Here is a 24,961-nt window from a genome sequence, read left to right as displayed (position 1 = left end):
ACCGGCATTGGCAGCATTACAGCTGGGGACAATGCCTGTGCTGTAGCAGGCAGGGTCACAGCAAGCTGAGCAGTGGATGCTGATACCGTCGCCATCCCTGGACCTACTAATTACAGGCAGTACTAGCAGGAACATCACCTGCTGTGCTCGAGCAGCCGTCTGTTCCGCAATATACCCAGTCATACCGCACTGATTAATCTATACTACTATTATAAAGAGAGAACTTGCACCTTTTGGCCAGGTAAACTCGGGAACCACAGCGCCAATCTACACACCCGATACATCTATGAAAATGTCAGGGTGTGTAGATGGACATGGGCTATATAAATCAAAAAATAAAGTAAATTAAAAAAATTAAGTTTGTAAACAAAGTAGTCCCCTGAAAGTAGCGCCGGCCGTGATCTAGCGCTGGCCGCTACGCGACGTGCGTGATGACGAAGGAGGAGGGCGGGGCAGTGACGAGCGGCTGTGCAGTGAGGAGCGGCGGCACAGGTAAGGAAACGGAAAGTGAGACTGTGTGATGCAAATGTCGGAGCTCGAGTGAGTCGGGCGGGAGGGGGGCGGGAGGGAGTCGGTGCAGGCGAGGGTCGGGAGCGGGTGTACTGCCCCCAGCCCCTTTCTGCCCCAGGCAACGCTGCGGTGGGCTGCTAGTATATGCAAAAAAAGCATTTTCATTTGGTGTACATTTTGTTTTTGAACTCGTTGTAGGTAGGGAAGTAAAGTATGCCATCTTCCACTTCTTTAGGAATGACAACAGGAAAACGCAGGGTTCAAAATAGCAGGGACATGTACAGGCTGACGACAGGGGTCACAGGCAGCAGCAGTGTTATAGATGAGAGAGAGAGCAGGAGTAAAGAGGAGAAAGAAACAACAGGAGAAGAGAGAGATAAGGCGGAGCGAAGTATAAGAAAAGGATAGCAAACCAGATACTAAGAGAAAGCAGCCATGATGTGAGAGCATTAAAAAGGGAGAAGATAGAATGAAACGATGAAGAGGACAGGACAGAGGGAAAAACAAGCAGACAAATGATAAAACAGAGACACAGCTAATCACTGATAGAAGAGTGATAGTAAAGAGCCAAGATCGACGGGAGAGAGAGCAGAGCACGGTTAAAAGTAAAGAGGGAAAAGGGCAGGGCTAGAATGAATAGAGGGCAAATCAGAAATACAGGGAATAAGGTAACACACCAGGTGTGACAAAGATGATAGAAAACAATTAGAGAGGTGATAGGATAGACTCTTAGAGCAAAGACTTAGGGGACAGACAATAGATCAAGGTTAGAAGATAGTGACTGACGCAGTGAGAGTGTTGAAAGTGGGATCACCGGAGGAAGAAGTGATTTGTGGCCTCCTTGGCAACATTTTCAGCACCTGCACTTCTCATTTGTTACAAATTAAGCACTGACTGACTGCTCTGCTTTGTTCAGTGCTGGCTTTCGTGAAATTATCAATCAGGAGCTGTGCCGCATGGCTCTTCGGGGCTCTGTATCACTGTGTGCTGGTTCCAATTAAGAGTTTGGGTAGGTGCTGCTCAGTGTCGCTCTGTGCTAGTACCGGTGAAGCTTTCAGTCGGTATCTGTGTGGCGTGACTCTGTAAGTTTCTGTGCCTCTCAGTGTTGCATCAGGAACTCTGGGACGGGTGCAGATGCATCACCATGCAGGGGGACGTTTCTGTTCCAACACATGCCATGCAAGGGCTTCTTCACGGCACATGACTGTGGTACTCCATTGGAAATGAGGTTAGAATTAGATAAAATAGGTAAGGCCCCAGACACATATTTAGGAAATTATGTTGGTGAGAATAGCTGAATGAATAAATGAAAAACAAGGTATTGGAAATCGATGTGTATGTGAAGCATTTCCAGCAGTTTTTTTTCTTATTAACTGAGACCTGTTAAACTTGTTGCTGCCACAGGTCATCCCCTAAAAGAGTGTACTTTTTCCTCTCCATGGGCGTGCCCTCTTACGATAGGACAGACTTAACTGTCAGGCCAGAAGATAAGACTGGTGAACACAAAAAATATGCCGTATGTGAAAATGTTGAGAGAGTTGCTATCAGCCTGGATTTCGAACATCAAAATGCGCCGTGTGCAGCAGTTCCTGGACGGGAAGTGCAGATCGGGAGCAAGGCGGAGCCTGGCGAAGTAGGTTAGTTTTATTTTCTTTATTTATACCTCAGTTTTTTTAGGTCTCGCCTGAGACAGCGCAGTGGAAGCATGCACTGACGGCTGGTGGTGTGTGTGCCTGGTGGAAGCGTGCACTGACGGCTGGTGGTGTGTGTGCCTGGTGGAAGCCTGCACTGACGGCTGTTGGTGTGTGTGCCTGGTGGAAGCGTGCACTGACGGCTGGTGGTGTGTGTGCCCAATGAAAGCCTGCACTGACAGCTGGTGGTGTGTGTGCCTGGTGGAAGCGTGCACTGATGGCTGGTGGTGTGTGTGCCTGGTGGAAGCGTGAGCACTGAGGGCTGGTGGTGTGTGCCTGGTGGAAGCGTGCACTGACATCTGGTGGTGTGTGTGCCTGGTGAAAGCGTGCACTGATGGCTGGTGGTGCCTGGGCCTGTGAAAGCATGGCCCGATGGCTGGTAGTGTGTGACGGCTGGTGGTGTGAGTGCCTGGTGAAAGCGTGCACTGACGGCTGGTGTTGTGTGTGCCTGGTGAAAGCATGCTCTGACATCTGATGGTGTGTGTGCCTGGTGGAAGCAGGAGAATTCACTGACGAAGAGGGAGGAGGAGAAGGGAGGGGAGAGTACGAGCAGAGGAGCATTATTCACAGCTAGAAGACACAAATGAAGCTGATCAGGAGGGAGGGGAAAAGGGAGGAGGGTAGTGCAATCGGAGGAGCCTGATTACAGCAATAAAAACACAGATGGCAACTGTGCACGTGCACGAGCTCGTGAACGCAAGCTGTAGGACAGCAAAAGCTTCTGGTGGTACTTTTGAAAGCCACTTACTAAGTGTATTTTTGAGACATTTAGTAAGTGGCTTTTAAAAGTGCCACCAGAGGCTTTTCTGGCCTACAGCTTGCGTTCACGTGCACAAGCTCGTGAACGCAAGCTGTAGGCCAGCAAAAGCCTCTGGTGGCACTTTTAAAAGCCACTTACTAAATGTCTCTTTGAGACAACGTGGTAAAAGAACACATAACGTGCTACATTCCCTCGAAAACCCCCCTCAACGTGGCCCCCCTCAAATATGGAACTGTGATCTAGGGCTGCTGGTGGTGACTACTGCAAAGCCCCAGTCATTAAATAAATATTAGGTGAGATGGCAGTGTGGCTTATTTTTCGTGGAGCATATTATCAACAACTAGCAATATTTCTCGCTAAATAAGCTTAGCGACAATTTTTCTATTGCCGTGCATCGCCGGATTTTATCGCAGAGATAACGTGCTATTAGCAATGTGTATCTCAAATGCGATAAAATATCCGGCGATAGCGGCTTAATGCGTGAATATTGCTGGAAATGCAGCGATATTCAGGCATTGACGCCAATAGGGTCTTAACCTGTATATCTAACTCCCATTGGATATACAGGTTAAGAAGTGGTCTGAGCAGGCGTTAGTTTTCAGAGATATTCGGACTTATCGCAAATTTTTTCATTGCTACATCTGCGTTGATAATAGGCGATAGCGATGTTAGCGACTGCTTTCAGTCGCTAACAGGTTGGGTACGCCCACTTTGCATGTCCTTAGCAATAAATATCACTGACATGCAAAGCGGGCCCCAAACCGCTCGCTATCGCCTACAAACTGTCACTAACTGCTGTTAGTGACAGCTTGCTAATAGGGCAATGAAATTATCGCCGCTTCTCGGCCGAAAATGGCCGCAAAAGCGGCGATAATTTCATATCGCCCGCCTTGCTAATATTCCCCCTTGTCCTTGTAGGTTTTCTAAAATTTACTTTTAAAAGCCCGGGCTATTGCTGGTTGCAGCATGTCAAAGGTTCACTGTAAAGGAAACAGTAGTGGCTGCATCCGTGCCTGAACACAGTGCCCATGTAAACAAAGATGCACCCTTGTCATCAGACAGAAATAAAGTTACTGCGTGACCCTGACACTGAGCACAGCTACTGTTCTATGGAAGCAAACAGTGCAATCGCAGCCAGCAGTAGCTAAAAACACACGATTTAAACTGCACCTTTTCCATCTTGGTCACAGTTTACATTTTTTGCTAGAAGGGGGTTTAGTCATACATGGGATTCTGTGACTGTGCCGCTCGTGAAGGAGACCTTGCTGTTTGTCTCTGTGCTGCTGCCAGGAGCCCCGTAGGGCAAAGCATCTGTGTGCCAGGAGCCCCGCTGGGCGTTCGGATCAACGAGGGGAGTCGCCATCTAAGAGGTCGGGACTGCGAGGGCCAGCAGGCTGTGCGCGTTCCAGCCAGCACACCTGCCGCCTCTTCCCGTGTCTCCGCCCCCTGCTGGACTGTTCAAAACTCCTCGCGGCCCCCGCTCCGCGGGCGCCGCTCGTGAAGGAGATCTTGCTGTTTGTCTCTGTGCTGCTGCCAGGAGCCCCGTAGGGCAAAGCATCTGTGTGCCAGGAGCCCCGCTGGGCGTTCGGATCAACGAGGGGAGTCGCCATCTAAGAGGTCGGGACTGCGAGGGCCAGCAGGCTGTGCGCGTTCCAGCCAGCACACCTGCCGCCTCTTCCCGTGTCTCCGCCCCCTGCTGGACTGTTCAAAACTCCTCGCGGCCCCCGCTCCGCGGGAGCCGCTCGTGAAGGAGACCTTGATGTTTGTCTCTGTGCTGCTGCCAGGAGCCCCGTAGGGCAAAGCATCTGTGTGCCAGGAGCCCCGCTGGGCGTTCGGATCAACGAGGGGAGTCGCCAGCTAAGAGGTCGGGACTGCGAGGGCCAGCAGGCTGTGCGCGTTCCAGCCAGCACACCTGCCGCCTCTTCCCGTGTCTCCGCCCCCTGCTGGACTGTTCAAAACTCCTCGCGGCCCCCGCTCCGCGGGAGCCGCTCGTGAAGGAGACCTTGCTGTTTGTCTCTGTGCTGCTGCCAGGAGCCCCGTAGGGCAAAGCATCTGTGTGCCAGGAGCCCCGCTGGGCGTTCGGATCAACGAGGGGAGTCGCCATCTAAGAGGTCGGGACTGCGAGGGCCAGCAGGCTGTGCGCGTTCCAGCCAGCACACCTGCCGCCTCTTCCCGTGTCTCCGCCCCCTGCTGGACTGTTCAAAACTCCTCGCGGCCCCTGCTCCGCAGGTGCCGCTCGTGAAGGAGACCTTGCTGTTTGTCTCTGTGCTGCTGCCAGGAGCCCCGTAGGGCAAAGCATCTGTGTGCCAGGAGCCCCGCTGGGCGTTCGGATCAACGAGGGGAGTCGCCATCTAAGAGGTCGGGACTGCGAGGGCCAGCAGGCTGTGCGCGTTCCAGCCAGCACACCTGCCGCCTCTTCCCGTGACTCCGCCCCCTCTATTCACAGTCGATTTATAAACCAAAGACCCGCGCGTTAGCGGGACGCGTGTGCGGGACATCACCCGGGACGAAGCCCGGACTAAGGGCGGACAGTCTTAGACAGTCCGAGACAGGCTGAGACTGGACTGGACACGCCACTCTGCCCTTACTGTCTTCGCTTTGTTTGGTTTGCAGTAAGACTATTCATACTTGTTTTAGATCTTGGATATACCGTCATTCAGTATAACATTGTTGTTATTTGGTTATCATTACTGGTTTAAGAAAAATGCCCAAAAAGAATTTAGCAGCGGGGGGTAATTCTATAGAAAACTATATGATACAAGTAGTCTCTAAGATTAATAATGAGAGACGCGAATCCTTAGGCCTTAGTCAGTCCCCTAACTTATCTCCCCTAAGTCCCTCACCTGACTCACCCTGGATTGATATACCTTCCCAGGTCGAGGGAAGTGTAGTTTTAGACTCAGATACTTTAGAAAATGGAATTTCAAACCTGAGTACTCATACAACACAGGGACAAGACATAGCTCGGGCTAATGACTCGGAATGTCAGGTAGTTGATACTGATCAAGATCAAGATCAAATTGTGCAGGAGAGTGAGCAGCCAAATAATGAAGTTGATCCCCCAGTTCAAGATCATGTGCCACGTGCCATCAGAAAATGTAGAAAAACCCAATTACATCGTGGTGGTGTTCATTTAGGGAAGAAGAGGGCTGCGTCACCTGTGAGAAGTAGGGATAAAAGCAGGGGGAAAGTAGAAGAACCCGAGAAGTATAACGTGGATGAGGAGTTATTATCAAAGTTAGCTGATTTAATTGACACTAAACTTAAAATCCTAATTAAACCAGTAGTGACCAAACTGGACAAGCTAACTGCAGATATAAAGAAATTAGGTGCAGATCAAAAAAAGTTAGCAGAAGCTGTGTCTAATATATCAGACACAGTTACCAGCCTAGTTCTACCCGTAAAAGAGGCTTTTTTTCCTTCATCTGAGGGAGGCACTAGTTCAAACATTATACATGCAAATTTGCAGGAACAGCCCTCAATTACAGTGACACATCACTTATTGCCAGGGGATACTTTACCCCCAATTCCGACTGTAATACCTGCACCTAGCACAGAAGAAGTCACTGTTCAGTTTCTGGAAGATGCGGCCCCATTAGTGTTGGTATTGGCTAATGTCCCCCCACTAGCCCCGGACCAATTAGAACCCCCCCCCGGCATTAACAAGTAAGGCCCTGCACTGGTTATCAGGCAATATGCAGTTGGCCCCGTGGGGGAAACAACAGCTAGCTGGTGACATTAAATCAGCCAGAAGGGTCCCATGGATAGGTCAAAACCCCAAAAAATTCAAGGGTGATTGCATTATTATAAATTTTGCCAATTCTGCAGTTTTACCAAACATCCTGCCAAATATTTTGCCGCCGCAGCGCAGAAGAGGTACCATCATTCCCCTCACCCTAGAATTTTTCGGCAAAAAACAGCGGAGCATGATCTATCCTAAGTCTACTCATAATTTTACCAGGCCTACTTGGCCAGCAACACCTCATGGCTGGGGTTTCGAGGTACCAACTAATAACTGGGGCTATAGTCAGGATAGAAGGGAACGTCCAATACGGCCACCCCCTCCAGATCAATATTACCCTACTCATTTTAATAATCACTTTAACATCCCCATCTCCAATAGGTACGGCATCTTCTCAGATGAGGGGGGATTGGATGGGGTGGAATGAGTACCTGACACACCTTCTAATCTCCTCCCCAACGACCGATTGTTAGAAGATACAGACATAGGAGATACTCTTCAAGTGTTAGAACCGCAAGGCAGCAAGGATGGGGGTTCGGGTGGTACGAATCAAACTGATATACCAGGTTTACCCATTGATATAAACCCAGCCTCTCCTCTAGTTTGTACTTCGGCTAATCCTGGGATAGATCGGGTACGCTGCTGTACAGGCTTAACATCTATCATTCAAACTGCACGAGAAAATGTGGTTACAACACAACACGAACCAATTAAATATAAGGAGGGGCTATTATCCTGGAACATAGCTGGACTGCAGGATAAATTGATTAATATAGATTGGTTATCTTTTGTTAAAGATTACCCCGTTATATGCCTCCAAGAAACCTGGGTAGTGGGGAAAAATATACATATTGATGGTTATGAGAGTTTTATAATCTCGGCAGTTCCTTCACCTAGTGGTAGAACTAAAGGGGGTTTGGCAATCTTTGTTAATCTGTCACTTATATGCCTTAAATTTGAACACCACTCTGGCAATAACAATATTCAGGTTGTCGAATTTAAGAGGGGTAGTACAAGTTTTGTTCTGATCAATTTCTATAATGCAGTGAGTCAGTCCGGTGATTGCAATATTGAGTCATTACGTGAATTCCTAAGGGCCAAAGATGATTCCCTTCCCCGCCTTAAGATAATAGCGGGTGATTTCAACACACATTTATGTGGGAACCCTAGCCTGAGTCCTGTTGGTCAATTGGGATGTAACAATCTGGAAGGAATTCACTTTGATCACTCGCGGAGGGGTTCTTATTTAAACGACCTAATGAATGAATACAACCTTTTCACTGCTATGTCAATAGTTGAGGAACAAACTGTTTTTCCAACCCCTACTTTTAAAGGTCACGCAACAGGGTCATATATAGACCATATTCTATTATCGGCAGAGTTTGTTAATAATGTCGGGGATTTTTCCATTATCTCAAGCATTTACAGCGACCATAATCCCATATGCATTATTATGGGGGTGAATATACTCGAAAAACATAACCCTCGAGAGGATTGTGGTACTACTAAATGTATTAATGGTAAGCGACGCTTAAAGTGGTCAATGGTGGACTGTAAACAATTTTATTCCTCTATTAACAATGTATGCCAACATGATCTGATAATATGCACATCTACTGCTTCAGCACCATTACAAATTTTGACGTCTTTTAATGAGATTGCTAAAAAGGTGGAGTCATTTTTAATGTTACCTGCTAAGAGGATAGCTAACTCATCCAATAACCCGAAATGGTTTGACAGCATCTGTTCGAAGGCCAGTCGCAAGCTTAAGAAAGCTTTAAAAACAAAACCAAGAGATCCTTCAACCATCAGGGTGTTGCGGGCTGAGTACAAGAAGTCTCTTGCCATTCGCAAACGTGCTGTCAAGAAAAGTGTTTGGGAGTCCTTGCTAGATCCAGAGATATTAAAAAATAGCTCAAAGTTCTGGGAGATCATTAATAAGCCCTTATTTGATCACCCCAGTATCTCAAGTACGGGCACCAATATCTCAGAAGAAGTTTGGATTAACCACTTCAGTTCCATTTTTAAAGGTAACGGTTCCCAGGTACAATGCAGTCCAAAAGAAATCAGAGAAAAATCCTTGTTATTCACAATTGATGCGGTAATAAAGGGCATAGAAGGCCTATCTAACAACAAGGCCCCAGGACCTGACGGTCTCCCCCCTGATCTTTTTAAATCTTGTATAACACTCTGGGCACCGGTCCTTACAGCTGTACTCAATGCTGCTGTGGTATGCGGATGCCCAAAATCATGGGGGGCATCCACCATCGTGCCTATTTTTAAGAAAGGTGACCGTAGTAGTCCTGCCTGCTATCGACCAATATCTTTAATTAACTCCGTGGTAAAAGTTGTGGGAGGAGTAATATTGAATAGATTGGTCAGATGGTCAGAAGAAAATAATATAATATCTTCAATCCAGTATGGATTCAGGCCCGGACATTCTACGATTTCACAATGTTTAAACTTATACCTCATTATTGGGAAGTATACTAAGGCTCGAAGAGGAACGATCCATATGGCGTTCATGGATCTTTCCTCGGCTTTCGATTGTGTGAGTCGGGGGAAGCTCTGGGATGCCATGCTAAGAATGGGTGTGGATCCAAACCTAGTCGATTTGTTAGATGATATGCACTCGGACACCAATGCAAATGTCAGATTCACCCAAGACCTAAATGTGACCAAAGACTTTGGGGTGCATCGTGGTGTCCGACAAGGCTGCATCCTGGCCCCATTCCTTTTTAATTTATATATTAATGATCTGGAAGAGCACCTTTTAAGCACCAATACGGATTATCCGTATATTGGCCGTAGGGGGCTGCCAGTCCTTTTATATGCGGACGACGCAGTTCTCCTATCAAGAACAGCAAACGGACTCCAAATCTTACTAGACTCCTTCCATTCTTTTATGACCTCAAGAGAGTTAAGTATTAATAACTCCAAATCTTATATAATGAAGGTCGGACAGGGATATAAAAAAGTAAACTGCCTAAATGTAAATGGAGTACGTATTCCTACTACACATACATTTTCCTATCTCGGGGTCCTCTTTGACAGTCAATTAAATTGGGGACCCGTGATTGAAAAAAAGAAGGGAGAGGTCACTAGGGTAAACGCGGCAATAATGGACTTTTCTAGGAAAGTGGGTAATAGTCCAGTTGCCGCCTTACTCCAACTTTACCAAGCAAAAAGTGTTTCCACAGCGTGCTACGGCAGTGAAATTTGGGGCTATGTTCCTCCGGATCCCCTACAGACTGTTGAAAATAATTTTCTGAAACAAGTTTTAAGGGTTCCTAGGGGTACGGCCAACTTCTCTGTGCACGAGGAACTGGGGGTTTCCTTCGTAAGTGACAAGATTGCTGTTAATCCCATGTTATGCTGGATGAACTGTTGGTTAAATGATAACATTCCACTCACCCAGCTTATTTTAAGAGAATCACTAACATGGGATAACAGGATGAAGGTTCCTTGGTTAAAGTATCTTTATAAGTGCTTTGCTGATTTAGGTCGCCCTGAACTCTTTTTATTCCCTGAATCGATCACTAAACAGGATGTTATAACGGTCAAGAAAGCTTTTATCGATTTTAGAATTCAAGATAGGGAATCATGTGAGCTAAAAAAAGAAAGTGTTCGTAATCATGTACTAGTAAAAAGCACCTTGCTCATGGAACCCTATTTATCCTGGCAACTGTCCAGTTATGACCGTTTTTTACTGATCAGGATCAGGCTTAACTTGTTTCTTTTTTTTTTCTTGGCTGTACCAAGGGGAGCTCATCATGGACTAGTGTTGCCGGCTTGCGGCTGCGACGATATGTCTCCGCAAGACCTGGCACACTTTCTCTTTTTTTGTCCCTTTTATGCTGTACCGAGGAACCTATATTTAAAACCCTGTCTGAAAAAACTAAATTTTAAACAATATCGTCCTGCACTGCACTTTCTACAGCTATTAAGTTGTGATTACACCTTGTATATATGTAGTTTTTTAAAATTGGCAGTAAAATTTAGAAATAGTATGTAAGGATAAAAATAATATATGAATTGCTATTACCTCTTTTTTATAATGGACCTCACAAAATACTTTGAATGCTTGTTGTATATTTGTCTTCTCCTTGCTTATATTACAACTGTATTTTATTCTTCTTGTATAAATGTGTTCTTTTTAATTGTAGTGTAAATGCTTTTATGGTTGTCAATTCGTACAACCGAATAAAGTTTATTGACTTGACTTGACCTGTGACTGACACCTCACCACCATCAACCTCTTCAAGCTCACTCCTTCCGAACCTGTCACGAAAGAAACACTGCAAGATGATGATGAAGAAGCATACATTAATTACACAGAGTGCCCTAATCATTGAGTGGCAAGTTCCTTATTGAAAATTGCAGTTCTTTTAATTGTAACTTTTTGTGGGACAGCCAGATGTCGTTCATCCGCTATATCAGAAAGGGCATCAGAATTGTAATTAAATCAGGTTGTGAAATCGAGACGGTGGCGTTCAGGCTTTCATATTTTCAAGCTACTCTTCTTTCCAGCATGTGGCTGTACGGTTTGTAACCTTCATTAGAAGGGAGTTAGGGTGCAGAGGCTTTTCACTGAATTAAACTTTAAGGACCTTACGCATTCTAAAAAGAAGTTGGATGACTATAAAGGGCCTCATTTATGAAGGCCTTGCGCCACCGGTGCGTCACTTTTTCCCATTTTAAAAGTGACGCAAAAGTGGCGCAAGACCTTCATAAATAAGGCCCAAAATGTCTACAGAAAAATCTTTCATATTTTTTCTTGTGTCTTATTTATTTGTTTGTTTTGTGTAGTTGAGTATTGTCGAGTCTGAACAAAATCCACATGTAAAGAAGGCGCACCCTTGTCTAGAAGTGGGTTATATGTTGCCCTTATCAATACCCTTTACTATTACCAAAGTACTGCAGCCTCATATTTCCAATATGGGTTAGAGTTGCTGTAGACCATTGACAAAACCAATAGATTTCGTAGATGCTGAAAATAAGACACAACACTTTTATGGTGTTTTTCATTTATATTGCACAACTGCTCACCAAGCGAAAACTTACAAAAAAATAATAATCACATAGGCAAAACCTATTGCATTTCACAATGATTGTATTGGCTTTTCAGTCTTTCCGGCTTTGCGAAAAGAGAGTTTGCATTTGCAAAGTCAGTTGCACAGACTTTACAAATGCAAAGCTTTCTGTGCATTAGACTCATTATGTCATGTTATAAATTACTTCAATAGTGCACCATCTTCTCCAGGGCTAACAGGAAAAAGCCTAGCTATCCTGTGGCATAAAAATCTCGAGTACCAATTCCATGAAAATTCTACAGCATCTGAGTTATTCAATGACTCAACTTTGTTGATGCTGTTGGAGCTGTAACGTAATTTTAGCAGAATACAATGCATTGCGTAAGTGGGTAACAGACCAATTAGCCAATGAAATTCAACAGTAAATGAAATGAGACATATCTTACCAGCTGGAACAGGTTCTCCCAATAGTCCTGTGTCATAAGACGGAAGAGTGCAAGAAACGCCCAGTTGAAGGAATCATAGTGAGTGTAGCCGTAGTTAGGGTTCCTTCCTGCTTTCATACACACATAACCTTCAGGGCATCTCCTGTCATGAGAAAAAATTAATGAGTTTACTAGACCCAAAACTAGAGCCAAAGTATATTGTAAACTAATTGTTTTATTTCTTCTATAAGTTCTCTATTTTTTACCCATCAACAGAAAGGATACAACGATCTACATGAAAAGATAGAAACTCTGGCTTGGGGAATAAAAACAGAAATTTAAAACCAGGACTTTATGAGTCAGGAATCAAGTGAGATGTGTGTGATGACCCTTCCTTATATGCAACCACCTTGCTAGTACTAGAAGTACTTATACAGTACTGACACTGTTCAAGCTGGGATGGACACCACCCATGCTAAGAGTATAGGCCTGGAACCACAAACCTGGTACTGCTGACCACATAAGGTCACAGCACCCTCACTGTCTAAACCTCTTATGTAAAGAATTGTCTTAGTCATTCCACACATTATGCAATTTTTATTTATTTTATTTATTTTGCACATTTGTTAAGCGCACTGTTACTGGAACGGTGGCCTGGCGCTGAATGACTACTAGAGTGCGTGACGGAGTGAAATTAGTGTGTGAATAGCCAAGTTTTCAGAGCACTTCTAAAGGGCAGCTGGTCAGAAATAAGCCTAAGGGCCAGTGGGAGAGCATTCCAAGCCCTTGCCGCTCCCAGGGAGAAACTCCTTCCCCCCCAACAAGCCTTCCTGACTTTAGGGACTAAGATCAGTCCTTGGTCCGAAGACCTGAGCGACCTGGTCGGTTTGTACCACTGAAAAAACGCAGTCATGCAGTGAGGGCCCAAACCCTTCAATGCTTTAAAAACTACACAAAGCGTCTTAAAGGCTATTATTTTTCGCACTGGTAGCCAATGGAGCTTTACCAGATCTTGTGCTACCGAAGAGAATTTGGAGGTTCCCGTAATCAACGGGCCACTGCGTTTTGTAAGATTTGTAGTTTATTTAACAGCCCCTGCTGGGCATTTAAAAGCAGGCTGTTACAGTAATCTAGGCGGGATATTGCTATTCCTGTTACTACGGTCTTTTTGTGTACGTCAGGGATAAAAGGCAGCACTTTTCGTATAGTTTTTAGGATATAGTGGATGGATGAAGACAGGGCGTTGACTTGAGGCCTGAAAGAAAGAGTGTCATCCATCAGAACCCCCAGGTTTTTAACCTTAGTAACTGGAGAGGAGGTATCCCCATTTCTTCGGGCCACCATCTTGGGGACCAAAAGTTATCTTTGGCCCCAAATAGCAGGACTTCAGTCTTCGCTGAGTTCAATTTAAGACAGTTTTCTGCCATCCAATTACTCACCTCACACATACAGTCCCTGAACCTGTCCGCAGTGTCATCCACTCCACCCGGTAGCAGAGACACTACAATCTGTGTGCCATCTGCATACGATGTTACGTTAAAGCCGAAAGATCTTATGACTGGCGCCAGGGTGGAGACGTACACATTAAAAAGGGTCGGGCTCAAGGACGAGCCTTGAGGGACTCCACAAGGGAGTACGAAAGGGGCCGATTCGTAGTCTCCCATAGCCACCACCTGAGTCCTGCCGGCAAGGAAGGCCTGCAAGATCTTAAGAGCCTTTCCCTGGATTCCGCAAACCCCCAACCGGTCCACCAACAGCCTATGGTGGACCGTGTCGAAGGCTGCGGACAGGTCCAGCATGATCAGGACGGCTCTACCACCTGCATCCATCACTTGTCTTATATCTTCAGCAGATTTTATCAGAGCTGATTCTGTGCTATGTCCTGGCCGGAATCCGTGCTGAGATAAATCCAGACGTTGTGCTTTCCCTAGAAATGCGCTCAGCTGAGTGTTTATTAGACCCTCTATGATTTTAGCTGGTAAAGGTAACCTAGCGATGGGCCGATAGTTATTCAAGTCGCCCACATCTAGGTTAGGTTTTTTCAGAAGAGGTAGGATCGATGCATGTTTCCAGCGCATGGGGTACTCACCACTTTCCAGCATGTTATTGAAAAGTGGAGTGAGTCTTGCTGCAATGATGGATGGGACAGTTTTTAAAATAGTGGCTGGGCAGAGGTCACCAGGGGAGCCTGATTTAATCCTTTGTATCCACGTCCTGACCTCCTCCTCGGTGATAGGGGAGAAGTTGAGTAATTTTCCTGTATGGCTGTCAGTCTCTGAACTGTCTGGGTTAGTCAGTGGAGGATTGACCATAACTAGGTGATCAAGGGAGTAAAAGATCTTCTCGACCTTACCCTGGAAGAATTTGGCCAAGTCTTCACATAATTCCTGACTAGGGGGAATATCCGCTGCTTTGAGAGCTGCAAGAGAAGTCACTGTGCGGAATAATTTCTTAGAGGAATTACTCGCATTCTGAATGCGAGTGGTAAAGAAAGCCTTTTTAGCTGATCGAATCATCTCTTTGTAAACTCCCAACTCTGCATTGAGTAGCTTTTTATCTGCCTCCTTGTAATGTTTCCGCCAGTTTTTCTCCAGTTTTTTGCATTTCACCTTATAGTCTCTGATTTGTTCTGAGAACCATGGAGCTGAAGGACTAGAGTGTGTGGAATGGTAGATTTTAGGGGGTACTAAATACATACATGCCGCGTCTAGCCAGTTAATATAGCTCATGGCCGCCTCCTCGACCGTACCTGAGGAGTGCGTTGGTGAGGAGATCAGTAGGGTCTTAAGGGCCTCACTGTCCATACTTTTCCAGTTTCTAATTGTTCTGGGTGGATTCCTAACCTTACTGGGCCTAGGGGGGGGGGGGGGGGAGCCTAGGGAAATGTAGAAATAGATTGCGGCATGGTCCGACCAGGGAACAGGGTCAACTGACGTGACCGCCAAATTAGGGTGAGTGGAAAAAATGCCATCAAGAGTGTGTCCCGCCTTATGAGTCGGGCCCCTGACTTTTTGATAAAGTTCCACCCCCTGCATCAGATCTAGAAGATCTAGCGTATCTGTGTCGGGCATGCATTCCAGATGGAAATTGAAATCGCCAAGGATGGTAAATGATTTAGTGCATATTACTTCTTCTAACAGGTTCCCCAGGGTCGAGAAAAAAGGGGTCTTAGCCCCTGGGGGCCTGTAAAGTAGGCAGCCTTTTAAAGTTAGCCATAAGTAGCCATGTTCCTGTTACCAAGTTCCTTACTTGTTGTTCAATGTATAGGGGTTCACACTTAACTACTTCAACAGATAACTTTACATGTAACATTAATATAGAATTTATGGAAGGCTATCACCTTTAAAGTCTAAATTCTGGTGGCTGGGGAAGAGTTCGTAAAAGGTAACACATTGAGCAATGAAAAACAAAAGCATAATTTCTTTGAATTTGACAAAATCTATGTTGCATATTCGTAAATTACTTTATCTGTACTCATTTTTTATTGCTTAAAGAATGTGTTTGGTATTGCATTATTAAAATAAATTGTCTCCTCCTTCGGGATATGGTTATGCTTGCTGTTGTTAAAGCATCTAAAGTGTACATAACAACTTCTTCCCATTGACACGCTGTGCATTTCCTTATCACCATAGGTTGTACGTTGGGTTTTATAACTTTGTCACTCATTGCACATTACACACATTCTCATATCATCCTCTCCACCTCAAGATCCACCCCTGGGCAGCAGTAATGGCAATCAAATTCATTCTTTAGTCTTAGACATCCCTGATAGCCCCTATGATCAAAGTCCTTCCTGAAGATCAGTAGGATGGATCAACCTAGTTCCAGTCTGTACAGCAATCCTTGCTTCTCAGACAATTCATGTTTTACACCCTAAAACACTTTCTCTTTCATGACCCAACATTGACCAACAACACCACCTCTTTTATCACCATGCCTAATTCCAGACCCAAACGCCTCCTTTCTTCAGAAATTATGCCACATCCAATTTTGCAGACAAAATATTGGTCCGCCATATTTGTCTGAGGATACATTATCTGTATCCTCAGACAAGGGAGAGGATATGGCTTAAAGGCTAGGGAGGTCGACCTTGATGCTGGGGAACCAGGTTCGGGTCTCAGCAGGGACGCTCAACACCCTGGGATTCTGGGCAAGACACTTAATCTCCCCGTGCCTAACAAAAAGTGAATGTGTAAGTTGATAACGCAACTGGTGCTCATGCAAAGCGCTCTGATACCTATGGGTCTAGTTTGTGCTATATAAACACCCCTGCCCCCCCAAGAAAATCACTCAAATTAGTCATACCCATTCTAGATAATGTATCAGTCACAATGCTCTCAACAATTGGAATATATTTACTTCAAAATTATACTTCTGAAGTGCTACAAACCATTTGGCAATACTGCTTGACACTGTACCGATACACTTCTTCTTAAACATCTCACATAACATCTGATGAGCCAATTTTATTTCAAAGACTCCACAAAAACTTACAGAGCTTCCTTATAGCCCAGTAGGCACGTAAGGCCTCGCTTTCAATCCCAGAGTACCTAATTTCTGCCCCTTTCAAACTAAGTGAGATAAATACAATAGTAGTCTCTGAACCTTACTCACCTTTTCATAGCACAGTTCCTAAACCTTTTAAGTTAAAGTCTGCAGTTAGGATAGATTTCAACTCCTTTTACTCAGTCTCCCATGCCACATCCCAAACAAACTCTGCACCCTTTCTGAGTGAACTTCTCATTCTTACACTCAACTGAGCAAAACCTTCCACACATTTGTTATAGTGCTCGGCCGTACCCAAAAATGGCATTAATTCTTCTTTGTTAAAAGGAGACTTCAGTATGCGTATGGAGTTAACCAAATCCTACTTAGGAACAGATGCCTCTCCGGTGATAGTGTGACCTAATTATTCAATAGACCCCTTCCTGAATGTGTATTTCTCCACTTTAATCGTGTGGTTAAAATCTTAAGAGTCTTTTTAACACGTGCCTCAGCCTAACATCATGGTCATTAATATCCTAACCAAACACAAAATTTCCATCTTGATAAATTTGTATCCCCTTAATACCTTGCAAGACTTTTTCCAGTATTTGGAAAGCAGGTGCAGCTATGACTAACTCAAAAGGTAGCCTACCATATCTAATAGTGGCAACCTCTCTGAGGTCAACACACTGACTTAGACAACCATTAGCTTTTCTGGCTGCAAAAACTGGTGCCAACCATTCAGTACCCTCAACTTCCTCGATGATCCCATCATTCCTAAGTATTTCCAACTCAGAATGCATTTCCTGTCTCACTGTACTGTTACACTATGAACCTTACTACATGTAGGTCTGTCTCCTACCACCAAAGATATTTTGTAGAACACATGTGGAAACAATATATTATATATTATTTATATTACAGGAGAATTTGTGGAGCAAAACAGCTACTCATGGAGTGTCCTGGTGCTGGACATGTTTTATTTTTTTTGTAAGAAGGCTTGATTGGAAGCTTTGTCAATATACACCTCTACTGTTTGGGTCTAGCATTTACCCTAAATCCCTCTGGTGAAACCAGTTTATTATACTATTCCCCTACTTTGCCAGTGATGCATCTTTGACTGTACTCAATAAAACCCACAAAGTTTCCAAGATGGTTAATAGGTTCACTTCTGTAGGCACAAAGATTGATGTCAGGTTTAAGTAATTTGACTTTATCCTTGAGTTTCTCATTGTAAGATTTGCTGGAGCCAATTGCAATTTTACTCCCGAATCAAACAGCACCTTAGTTCTTTCACCATCAACCAATATGTCATCAATGGGATTGTTCCCTACACCACAGTCGACTTGCATTCCTACCTGACCACGTTAAAAGTCTGTGTTCTCACCGTTATCATCAACTTCACAAGCATTTTATTTCGGTCATAGCTTTGCATACAGTTGCAAAATCTCCCCTCTTCCTACAGGAATTGCACACAGCTTTGAGAGCAGGACATTTTTTTTAATTGCCAAATGTCCTGCACTGCCACATCTGGAACACATTCTCAGAAACTCCCCCCCACCCCCCTTATCAGATCTACCATAATGTTCTTTATCCAGCTTCTTTGAGTTACTTTTGATCACATGAAGACTCATCTTTATTCCTTCCTGCTTTATGACCTCCACACACTTAATTGAATACTCAATTATTTTGGCTACCATCCTCTTGCCAGAGTTCCTCCTGTATTTTTTTCAATATTACAACCCAGCATGAATTGATCTTGTATCCTCTTCTCCAACAAGGCTCCAAATTTACAAGAAGAGGCCAACCTCCTTAATTCTGTGGTGTGATTTTCTACTGACTCCACTTCTAGCTGAATTCTCATAGCAAAGTGATGCCTCTATTCAATTGTGCTTACTTTAGGGAGATAATGTGTATCCAAATTCCTTATAAAAGTCACATATTTATTAAGTTCCACAACATCAACAACCTCAGAAAGATGATCAAATAATTCCTGCCCTTCAGGGTCTAAGCAATGTAACAGAAGACCTGTCTTCCTTTAAGTACTTTAAGACATACCACAGGTGCTCGTCTAGCTCGGTTGGTAGAGCATGAGATTCTTAATCTCAGTGTCCTGGGGTTGAGCTCCATGTTGGCCGCATAAACTTTGGTAGGGGTTACTGGTCCCAACATGTGCATGAGAAAATTGGGTTATATATGTACTGTCTACTTTTTGTGAAAAAAAGTTCAAATAAACATAAAAAACAAATAGCAGCTCATAACGGCACTGATCAAGATGACAATGCAGGCATGCCAACTCACTCCAACAAGAGTGGTTCTGGGTTATATCAAAGAGATTTTAAAACCATTTTGAAAGGTCACTGCTACCGGGTTGGTTTTGGGGAAACGTAGAGTGGCCATGAGATGGGGCAGTAGCAGACTTGCCTCAAAATTTAAGGGATGGCTGAAGGACATGTCCCTATGTGAGGAACGGTCAGGGATGTATGCTGAAATTTGCCACCCACAACAATTCTGGGCTCCCTTGAGAACTTATCTCAAAACAAATCCAATCAAATATGCTTTACTCGGTTATATTACAAAACCATCAAATACATTCAAAATAAAATCCAAAGCAAACAAAAAGTACTACCTATAAAAACGAATTTTCACTACACAATAACATGCAAAAAAATTCATCATTTCTACAGAATATGGTAACCTAATGCATAGCTCACTCACAAAATAGTAATATACAACTTCATTAAATTAAATCAACAGACAATAAAGATACAAAGATACCCAATACAGCTCTGTTGTTTCAACATTCTACAGACAAGAGAAATCCACGCTTACACCTTACTAAAGCTATGTAGCGTCTGACAGCGCATACTAATGGAGTAGAGGTTTCTGTAGTCAGAATCCTTTAGGCTGCTAAATAGGATTTAGTTAAGAGATTTAGACAAATTGGTTGTATCCATTTGCAACCGAGATGTAGATATTCAGGACAAAAAGCAGAATAGGTGCTCCGTGGTCTCAGGTGTCATCCCACAGGCAGGGCACAGATTGAAACCAGTGCCTTTTCATCACTTGAAGGTAAAAACTTTTGTTGGGAGACAACCAAGGCAAATGCGCATATACAAACTCTTCATAAATGCGGGGGTTATCAAATCAAGATAGGATTTAATCAGCGGATTCTACTTAAATTCCAAAAATCTCTCGGTTAGTTGCCCATTTGTCTTACTCCGAACGCATTGCTCATGCGTAAAAGTCCAGAAATGTTCTTTAATAATGCAAACATCTAGATTAGAAATTATTCCAAAGATTTTCAATACCGACCATCCAAAACCCCTTGCGTATAAATTTAAAGCTGGGAATCTGCAGGACATTGCTTTGGCTCATAATTTCTTTCATCAAATACCTGTATTCCATGCGTTCTGAGGTAGTCCACAGACATACCCAGTATATCAATGGCTTTAATGCAACTAGATGGTTAACTTGGTTGATGCCTAAGTCATAAAAAAGTGGAATTGTAGGGGAACTGACCAGACAAACTAGCAGAGACCTTACAAAGCTATTTTCAGCTGGGGCCAGTTGCTGTTTTTTTTGGTATTACCCCAGACTTCTGCCCCAAAAGACGCAGTGCTCTGGGCTTTTGCACAGTACACTTCTAGTGCAGGTGATACTGCACAGGAGTTTTACTTTTTATGCAACCACAAGACAGTCGAAGCACTATGCTTGATGAGAAGTGTGCTCTTATTAAGTTGGGGACCCCAGCTGAATTTATCAGAAACCCAACTCCAAAGTAATCTATATTATTTACTCTTTCAAGGAGATAGGGGCCTGCTCTCACAATGGAGTTTTTGACTACACCCAATCCAAACACCATACACTTAGTCTTAGATGTATTTAATTCTGGGCCTCTGCTTGTGCAAAAATCCTGGAATTTATTAATTAATGTTTGCAGCCCCATGGAAGTTTTTGAAATAAGGAGTGAGTTGTCAGCTAATAATAACATTGCTATTTAGTGTTATTTAAAAGAGGAGAATCATTCTGATAATCTTAAAGGGCTTGGCCATATTGTTAATGTATAGAGTTTAAAAAGTGAGGGCAATTGTCAGACACTAAATGCAGCAACATATAATTGTTCTGCAAGGGGAGAGGATGTAGCCTTATAGCTAGAGCGGTCAACGTCAAACATGGGGAACCGGGTTGAAGTCTTGGCAACAACACTCAACACCTGTGATTCTGAGCAAATCACTTAATCTGAATGTGTCCTCATGTAACGAAACTGGTGCTATGTAAAGCGCTCTGTTGCCCAATATCATCGGGTCTAGTTTGCGCTATATGTTTGTAACCAATGCTGAATGTTTGTATCTTGTAAATTTTTCTCATACATTTTGTATAATGTGGATTGAGATTTTCAGAATATTTTGCCCAGCCATCGTGCCATGTTTTGCCAGACTGCCACGCTAACTGTACTGATTACGTTTTCTGAAATGTATAAATATATATATTTTTTTTTCTAAACGGACGTACCACACACCCTTGCATATCTCTCAAATACTTTTTTCCATTTATGCTACTTGATAGATGGCAAACCAGTAAAAGTTAGAAAAAAACGGTGCAGCTGTAAAGTTTTGCATGCAATGAAAAAACACAATAATATATCTTTTTTTAAATCAATATCCCAAAAAATGAAGTTACATTCAATAAGTGCAGAATGATATTGTTATATTACTATAAAGAATGATATTGTTCTATAAGTATAAAACCAAACCCCAGGGAGACTAACATAAAATTACCTACAACCACCGGCACTGGATAAGTGTACCAAAGATTCGTCCTGTAAAATATACTGGGCTAAAAAAAATGCCAACAAATGACAGTGTTCTTTCCTTTTTCTCCTACCCGTATTTACATTCCATGCAGTTCCTTTTTTTTCAATACTTGTGATCCAAAGTCAACGAGGGACATGAGGAGCCTTTGAAATATGACGCTTAAGACCTTAGACACGCCCTCTCAGTGGCAACACTTCTGACACATCCCTTCACTGGCAATGTGAAACTCTCCTCCAGAACAAATCTCAATATGTGAAAGAGTGGGCATACATGCTGCATGGGTCCTGTGCTCAAGGTGATGAATTCAAGGTATATACAACCCTTACCCCAAATAACAAACCACCAGAACCAGAGCTAGGATGATCACACTGTGAAAGTTTCCCTCTCAAACTGCAACAAACAAAGGTAAGAACAAACTCCTTACACCGCCATTGAAGCTCCGAACGTTCAAAGACAGTGAGCGACGGCCCCCTGCACCAGCTGAATGTCCAGTTTGAACTGGAAACAATTGAAGCACACGTAGGGCCTGCTTAGGATGTCCGCTCGTTGGAGGCTTACTGACCCACATTCTTGGTTTAAACTCCGACCGCTTTATTACAAAGAAGGCAGTCCGAGTTTGAACTGTCGGGTCAATCCGACTGGCTTCAGATGGGCTCATTGAGCCCGTCGGGTAGTCGGAACGACCATATAGTCCCTTACTGATGGTGTTTCCGCCATCAGGATTATGATGTAGGTTTCCAACAGGCTTTCCACGTCGGCTTTTCTGAAATTGAAAGCCTATCAGGAAACGATTTTGGAGGCCACTAGCAGGGCCCCTTTTACTCTGTGGCCTCCGGTTGTGGGCTGGGGGGGTGCCCCCTTGTAAATACCTGCATCGGTGCCTGCTACAGTGTGCTGGGATTTACAGTAACTCTCATTTCTCTATGGGAGCTTGTGCTGCAGCCAGCCGCACTGCCACACAAGCTCCCATAGGGAAATGGGAGTATACAATCGCATAATATGCGTTCTCATCATTATTGCAGTTTTGGTCCACCGACTTGAGGTCGGTCGGTTTTGAAACCGCAGAGCCTCCGACCGACATCATAATCAGCCTCGTAATGTTTTTTTCTTTATAAATAAATTCCTTATATGTGTATAACTTCTGAGTTGATTATGGAAATTAAGGGTTTCCTAACTCAAAATACAAAGTGCTGTGCACCACATTTCAACGACAATGCATGAAAGTTAATGTGTGTGGTACTGCATCATGTAACTGTGCTGCTGACTTTGTGCACTATCCAGTTCTATATGCTAGGAAGAACAGCTAGAAATGTGGTTCAATCCTACCATGTTCAGTCAAACACTTGAAAACCAAGAACACTATCAAAGGTAGAAAAAGGGACAGTTTCATCCCCACTAGGATGTACATTTTCCCAACCATGGTGTTAAGACCTTCTCCGCATTCAATCCTCGTTGCTAGTGTAACAAGGCCCAAGGGTAAAGCAGGACAGGAGGCACTGCATTCATTAAAGATGATTTATTCCTGGATATGAAGGTCCCATCCAACTGCTTCCACTGCTCTCTTTTCTCTCCTTCTGCCCCTTAGATTCTGCATTCCATTCTCCTTGACAACATTCTGTTACTCCTAAGCAACAATCACTAAAATAACTAATACCCAAGTGCATGCATGCATTAATTGCACAGACCTATTGGCTTTGACAATGTTTGTTTGAATCGTCATAGAGGGTGAAAAAGTTGAGTGAACAAATTTGCAATCCCAAATGATCCATAGAGCATTAGCTTGATTAGTAGAAGACGTTGGAATCACAAGCAACATGATGGTCTACGGAAGATTATTAATACTTAAAAGTCTGTGCCTTGAGTCCAAGAATGACACCTCAGTTTTACTCTGTTTAACTGAAGGTCACTTCTATTCATCCAAATGTCCACCTGCATTCAGACCTTGAATAAACGCTAAAAAAGCGTTTTTTGGAATGTTTGCTCACAGTTAAATATCGCTGTCTTCTGAGATTCTATGGGCCAGATGTAGGTAATCCAGATTTACTGATTCCAAAATACTGAATTTTACCGATTCAGTATTTTAGAATCAGTAAATGGGATGTAGGTATCCATTCGGTAAGTATTACCGAATCGGTAAGATTCGGTAAATATCGAATCGGTATTTACCGATTCGGTAATTCCCATTCATTCCTATGGGCCTGAATGGGAATGAATGGGAATTATGGGAATTTAACTGTGAGCAAACATTCCGAAAAATGCTTTTTCAGCGTTTATTCAAGGTCTGAATGCAGGTGGACATTTGGATGAATAGAAGTGACCTTCAGTTAAACAGTAAAACTGAGGTGCCATTTTTGGACTCAAGGCACAGACTTTTAAGTATTAATAATCGTCCGTAGACCATCATGTTGCTTGTGATTCCACTAATCAAGCTAATGGTCTATGGATCATTTGGGATGCAGAATTGAATTTTGAGGCTCACATTAGCTTTGTTGCGATTGCATACTCCCATTTCCCTATAGGAGCTTCTGCGGCCTGAAGGCCCATAGGAATAAATGGGAATTATCGAATCGGTAAATACTAATTCTGTAAAAGGGGGAACACATTGATGGGTGGCAGGGTGTCACTTTGACACCCTGTCGCACCCCTGAATTGTGTATGGCTGCACATGTGGCACACACACATGCCCTAAGGGCATGTATGTCTGCCACATGGCACTGTAATATTTTGCAAAAAATTGCTTCTTTTGGGGTTTTCGATATTTACCACCAACTTGTAGTTGGTTGTAAATAACAAATCCTAAAATGGGAAAAGCACTCATTTGAGGATATAAATGATATTGTTATATTACTATAAAGAATGATATTGTTCTATAACTATAAAACCAAACCCCAGGGAGAATAACATAAAATTACCTACAACCACCGGCACTGGATAAGTGTACCAAAGATTCGTCCTGTAAAATATACTGGGTTAAAAAAAAAGCCAACAGATGGCAGTGCTCTTTCCTTTTTCTCCTACCCTTTATTTACATTCCATGCAGTTCCTTTTTTTTCAATACTTGTGATCCAAAGTCAACGAGGGACATGAGGAGCCTTTGAAATATGAAGCTTAGGGCATCAAGGTATTTAGGAATCGCAAACGGTGCGATTCGGTATAATCGGCCGTTTGCGATTCCTAAATACCTTTTTAGTATGCATCATGCATTTTTAGAAAAATCGCTATTTTTAGCGAAGTCCAAAAATGCGATTGCTCTTAAGGAATCGCAAATTTGCGATTCCTTAAAAGCAATGCATGATTAATTTTAAAATTGCGAATTCCCAATTAGGGGGGGCAAATTATCACGAGGGTGAACCTCGTGGTAATTTGCGAAAAAGGTTTTAAATGCTCAGATTAGCATTTTGAACACTGTCATGTTACAGACACACATGTCCTTAGGACATGTGTGTGTGAAACATCCATTTAAAAATACATTTCGGGGGTGCAGGGGGGGGTCCTTTG

General features: G+C 43.5%; 1 protein-coding gene across 1 annotated transcript in view; it reads right to left on the bottom strand.

Moving 5' to 3' along the window:
• Window positions 1-24,961, bottom strand: part of SCN4A (sodium voltage-gated channel alpha subunit 4) — a 1,232,571-nt gene that overhangs the window by 505,839 nt on the left and 701,771 nt on the right. Inside the window, exon 9 of the mRNA XM_086923780.1 lies at window positions 12,183-12,324. Within this exon, the coding sequence (XP_086779906.1) occupies window positions 12,183-12,324 (142 nt within the window). The remainder of the gene's footprint in view (window positions 1-12,182; window positions 12,325-24,961) is intronic.

The sequence above is a fragment of the Lissotriton vulgaris genome, chromosome 5 (assembly GCF_964263255.1).
Source record: "Lissotriton vulgaris chromosome 5, aLisVul1.2, whole genome shotgun sequence".
Taxonomy (NCBI): Eukaryota; Metazoa; Chordata; class Amphibia; order Caudata; family Salamandridae; genus Lissotriton; species Lissotriton vulgaris.
This window is presented reverse-complemented; position numbering and strand designations above follow the sequence as displayed.